The 5,970-nt window shown below is 37.7% G+C and overlaps 1 protein-coding gene across 1 annotated transcript in view; it reads right to left on the bottom strand.

The window, feature by feature from the left end:
- tacr1a (tachykinin receptor 1a) overlaps nucleotides 1-4,318 on the bottom strand; it is a 53,493-nt gene extending 49,175 nt beyond the window's left edge. The window contains exon 1 of the mRNA XM_014014719.1: nucleotides 4,127-4,318. Within this exon, the coding sequence (XP_013870173.1) occupies nucleotides 4,127-4,317 (191 nt within the window). The 5' untranslated portion in view covers nucleotide 4,318. The remainder of the gene's footprint in view (nucleotides 1-4,126) is intronic.
- Nucleotides 4,319-5,970: the final 1,652 nt, after the last annotated feature.

The following is a 5,970-nucleotide window of genomic DNA, read 5'->3' as shown; positions in this document are numbered from 1 at the left end:
GAGGAAGACAACCCTTGATTCACGGAGCTCGAATATCGAAAATCCAACTTGAAACTAACTTCACTGCGGTGCAAAATATCTGGTTTTCTCCTGCTTTTGTTAAACTGTCTGTTGGAGCTCTTGTGCTGCACAGAGAGGCTGCCTGTCACTGTGAAGGTGAGTTGAGATCTTCTCCTCATTGGTCAGTCCACATGAGGTCAGGTGACTGATAGGGTTGTGTAATGTCAAGCTTTGCTTTTGTGTAAAGGACACTTCCTGCGATCTCAATGTAGTGGGTCATGTTTACCAGATTATACTGATGTATTCGTTTTTATATCATCATGTAAAGGAGTGTCCTTGACAAGAGGACRTAGCAGTGTATTTGTAGTTCTATGAGCATTTGAACATCAAAATACCCTTAGAAGTTGAAGTATTGAGTATATTTAGTATATATTGCAATAATTTACTCTGTATTTTGCCAGACTGGTAATCCTGGGGTCGTGATGATGGGGCCCTTGAATAGTGTTGCCCAGGGTACAGTGAAGTGTTAATCTGGCCCTGATATCAGATAATTATTTAACCAGCTCTAGCTACACAACTACTTCGGAATCATCATGCTAACAAGTAGCTTGTGCTCAGTAAACAAGCTAATAAAGCTGTTACAGCAGTCACAGGGCCTCTTAAGTGGGGCGAGTGAGTACGACAGTCATTTCAATGCCATCAGTGTTGTCTTTTCATTTGGCCACTACASTATTGTCTCTTGGGGTCCCCCTCCACCTGCCTGCAGTAACATGACAGTTCTGACTGCAGGCTGTGCTCAGAATACAGGAAAGCAAGCATTCCATATGGGACACTTCAATTTGGCTGAAAATAGGGGAAATCATGGCTAATACGGAACAGTTGGCAACCCTAGCTGTGTGACATTGCTTCTTTTTCTGAGCACAATGTGTCACCTCTGAACTGCTAACATTTCATACTGAAGTCACATTTTAATAATAATGTGATWTGCCACACACATACAAAAAATTCTGAGAAGAAACATCCAAGACCTGCAGTGAGAATGTAAATTTCTTACTTTCTGTTTCACCTCATGCCTTTCTTCAAGACCTCTGCCGGCTCCTAGGAGAGGTGCACCCAACAGTTTGAAAACCCTTGTTGTTAGGCAATATAATAAAAACATTATCAAAGTGTGAGTGGATTGTAGTTTTAGTGGCGAGGAGAAATTAAATCAATATAATGTGCTGGCAAGAAATCTTGTGGTGTTTCATGTTTTAAAGGAATTTATGAATTTATTTTGAAAATGATTCTTGAAATTTCTAACTTCCTGGGATGATATAAAAGTGCTCTGGTTCTATTTTTGCAGCCTGAGGAAACATGATATTTGGAAGAGAGGTGACTTCTCAGCCCCAACTTGGCAGATTGAACAAGGTCACATAGTGTTTATGAAAGTTCTTCATGCTTTTTTCTCACCTATCAAATGCAGTCAGTGTCATTTAGTATGTTTTAAATTTTATATCAATTTAATAAATATTGATATAATGACTGTTTGAAATCAAAACAATATGCAACCCAGCTTAGAATCAGTCTCTGTGAAATGTCTTTAAAGCTCAGTCTGGAAGAAAAACCTTAGATTAGCATTGGTTTGTCTTTTTGTCTGTGCGCATAATTCAAAAAGTATAAATAGATATTCATAAATTTTCAAGAAATATTGACGTCACAATGAATACATTATTAAATTCTGGTGGTGATCTGGATCACCTGTGTGAGTGACCCTAGGATCTTGGCAGAGGTGTGTGTTTTCCAAGTGCCTCTAGTTTATTTCTGCTTTTTGAGCTACATTATACTATCATGGTTTGACTTATAAAAGGTAGGTGGTGAGGGTTAACACCCAGTTAAGATAAAAAAACAACAGCTTTGTGAGAATTTAAACATTTATACATCCAATACTTAAGTTAATCAAACATGTTACAATTTGGTTTTTAGTATAGGAAACATCTAGTATTGGGATTTTAGTCTCCAGTTTAGACTCAAGTTTAGGAAAAGAAAATCTTCCTGCATCCTGCATGTTTGAGCCTCTGGCTCAGTTATTAGTGAAGATAGGCACTAGCTTCCCTGTGATCCCGCGAGAAAAAACAAGATAAAAAAATAGATTGATGGGTGGACTCTGTGGCATACTGCAGTTTACCTGCAGCTTCCTGGTTGCCCTGCAGCAGATTGGACTCAGCTGGCACTGATCTCCTTAATGACCCTTGGTGCTTTATAAGGCTCCTCCATTCACCAGATCAACGCTGGAACATAACCCCCTAATGACAGCTTCAAGCTACTTAGCTATTCTTCCAAAGTTTCCAAAGTTATACTTATGCTGTGTTTCTTTTGTCTTCCAGTCATCCTTGTTGTCTATGGGAGATCTGAATTGTCTTTATTGAAAAAAAAAAAACACTTCCTGGCAAAAGTAAATGGTAAATGGACTGAACTTATACAGCGCTTTATCAAACCCCATCAGACCCCAAAGTGCTTTACACTACATTCATTCACTCGTTCACACACACATTCACACTGATAATGGTAAGCTACCTTGTAGCCACGTCTGCCCTGGGGCACACTGAAAGTAACCTGTCTGTTCCAACTTGCTGCTCTGCCCCTCTGTTGCCAAACTCCATACTTGCCACCATCCCTCACCTTCTAGTCATCTCCACCCCTTTTTAAATGCTCTCTGCCTGGTTAATATTCAAAATCCCTCCTGAGACCTGAAAGGTTATTCTTACCACTCTGCTGACTAATCCATTCAGCCCTCAACTGACCATCTTCTTCCCTCCTACAGATCTGGACACACTAGTTTATACTGTAAATGAAGACCACTTACCTTTTATTTCAGTCTCCCRAGTCTCTGTTCCTCTTGGCTGCTACCATTGACATTTCTCAAGATCTGATAGACTCCTTAAAGTGGGCTATACTAATTTTTAACCAGACATGCTTAACCCATTGGTGTCCATATTTCTTTGAAGTGACTTTGTATAAAACACGTGATCATATGAGATAGAAATGGTAGACTCAAATGATTTATTTATATACACCAACTGGCTTTTGGCATCATAAAAGAAGCTCTGGCTCAGGAAAAATGACCAGTATCTAACAAAAACAACCTTACTTTACTGCCTTTCCTAAAGAAGGAAATGAGACTGAATACACCAGAAAAATCAGATTCTGGTCCTGCGATAGTCTGAACTGGAAAAACACAACAAAAGCTTCAGAAGTGCACTGAGCACCATTTAGTCAGTGAAGATTATGCATTTGTATTCTTAGCAGCCCTTGGGTACTTTCTAAATTGGTGTAATTCAAAGCAGCAAGTATGAAAAATAAGGTCTGTGTTTGGCTCTTTTAAAAGATAAACAAATTGACTCCTTTTATTCTTTTTAAATTGAGGTTAAATCGAAGATAACTTGCTTTCACAGAAAGTTGGAATATATGATTACAATAAAAATGCAAAACATCAATCTGCTGTGGCATAATAATCAGCTGAAATAGGCCATACACAGTCAATTTATCCTAGCCTTCTCCAATAAATCAGATTTGCCTGAAAGCTGMCAGAATAATATTTTTCATTCAGCTTGGTATCTTAGAGAGAGATTGCTGTGAACATCTATTAATGAGTTAAAATGAGCATGAAAAGGTCAAGCAAGGTTAGTTTTGCATTTCTCAGGCCTGACTTAAAAACAAATATTCTTATTGAATAGACTGCATTAAACTGATTGGAATACTGTAATTTAAAATATATGAAACAAGAACTGTTTTGGGTTTTTCTTTTCACAAATGTGTGTTTTCCTGAATTTATGTGTACTTTGGCACTGTGGAAYATTTGCTTAACTGTTCACAAAATCTTAAGAAGCCTCTAAATAGCTGTACAAGTAACATTCCCAATTAGAATTTTTGAACACATTTTCTTCAGTTCAGCTCTGTGCATTTTTCTTTTGTACAGTAGGAGGAACACAACATAGCTGCCAGATACCCTTAGATTATCACCACAAAGCACAATAGCTTTACATTTGCTTCCCTGGAACCCATGCAGACTTGTCTTGAATCGACTGTGAATTCAAAAGTAATTCATGCTTGTTAGCTGTTTAAATGGCTGCTTTATAGTGACACTCACATCTTTTTGAAGTCGAACACGGTGTATTCAGGCCACTCGATGTAGCACACCACCCTGCCAGGGAGCTGGTCCGTGGTAGAGTAGTAGTACTGAGGAAAAGCAAGAAGCAGAGCCAAAACCCAAATGACACCCACCACCACTTTGGTCTCTGTGGATGACATGCGCTGCTGCAGGGGGTGGATAATGGCCATGTACCTGTGAAGACAARCAAAACATACAATGATAGTGAAGAAAACACATAAAGCTCTTTAAGCCCTAGGCATGCCATACATTTTATACCTTTCAAGATTTTTTTTTTTACTCTGAAACCTGTTTTGTAATAACACTGGTCTGGAGCTCCTAAAATGTTTACGTGTGGATGAAAGGCTGAAATGGTCAAAATTGTTTGCGTATTCACAACACACTTATAGAGCATGCCCAAACACAACTAGCAGGATTTTAATATTTAGGCTCACTGACTCACACAAAAACATTGGAGTTTTTTTTTTCTTTCGAACAAAAGTCAAAAACACAAACTGGTTTGTTGAAWTTAAATTTCACTCTCACTTTGTCTGAATGATAAACTCAAATCTCTCGAGAGAAACCAACATCAGAGCGAAACATATTGTAATAATTCTAGTCAAAGGACTCCCCAGAGTGTTTAAGTATTCATTTCACACTCCCACAATCATGTTTCTAATCAGAAAGTCAATATGAGCTTGAAAACCATATGACTGACCGCACACTTCATKAACAGTGATCCTCATGAAGTCTATATAAAACCATTTTCCTTGGAGAACCCTTTGTTTTCAACAAACAGTACAATATTAAAAAGCTTTTTTAAAAAAGGATGCCTTTTTCATTTTACATATTTCACTATGGTATTTTCTAGAAATTAGCACTGTGTGCTATATGTAGTTGAATGAATACAATCATGAATGAATTTATTTATAATCTCATTGTCAGAATTCTTGCAAACTTTACAATCACCACTGTGAGCCAAAGAGATCTAATTAAAAGTTGAATCCCACTTATTATCCAAATGAATCTGTTAAAKAGACAGTCTAACTCTAATTATATCAAACACATGAGGAGGTCTTTGAAATCAAAAGCTCCCTGCAGTCAGCTGAAGTCATCAGAGCTTTGGTTTTATCTTTGACTCCACTTCAAATGTGTTTTTTTTTTTTCAGCAGCAGCAGGTGAGGCATAAAAGCAAAGTGCTGATGTCAGAATCAAACCCACACCTGCAGTGGACAGCTTAAATCAACACTCCTGCCAGTATGCAGGTACTATGTTTATTAAAACACAGAGCTACAAAAGTAATGGTCATTACTTTTTAGGATACTGGCCTATCACATTTAATAAGAACAAAAATCTAAGAAGCCTTCACACAGATACAAATAATTTATTAAATGTATTTTTCAAAAGGGTACACAGAGGCATCAATCAGATTTTATAAACTGGAATGCCACAAATGCTATAGAAACATACAGTAGCTAGTTAACTCAGCATAGCAAAAACAATGTAACTGATAAAAAAAAATATAATGTTGCAAATGCACTTGAATGCAGCATTACATTTTTTTTCATTAAGKGTGGAGCAATAAATTTAATTAAAGCAATTTTGAAGGGAGAAAAACYAAAAACAAATACTTTGTTGGGGAATCAAACTCTGTTCCTCAGCGTGGCAGAAAACTTACAAAAACCCCTAGGAGATACTAGCACATCAGAGTAGAGACMAACAGGAAATGCAATGATCTGCTGATGGGTGAACAGAGACTGACTAAATAGGGCAAGACTGATGAGGGGTGAACAGGCAGCTTGGCTGATTAGGAGTGGCAACAAGCAGGAGTGGTTGATGACTGG

This window comes from Austrofundulus limnaeus, unplaced genomic scaffold (assembly GCF_001266775.1).
Source record: "Austrofundulus limnaeus strain Quisiro unplaced genomic scaffold, Austrofundulus_limnaeus-1.0 Scaffold118, whole genome shotgun sequence".
Taxonomy (NCBI): Eukaryota; Metazoa; Chordata; class Actinopteri; order Cyprinodontiformes; family Rivulidae; genus Austrofundulus; species Austrofundulus limnaeus.
The sequence above is the reverse complement of the archived record's forward strand: the minus strand, read 5'-3'. Positions and strand labels throughout refer to the sequence as shown.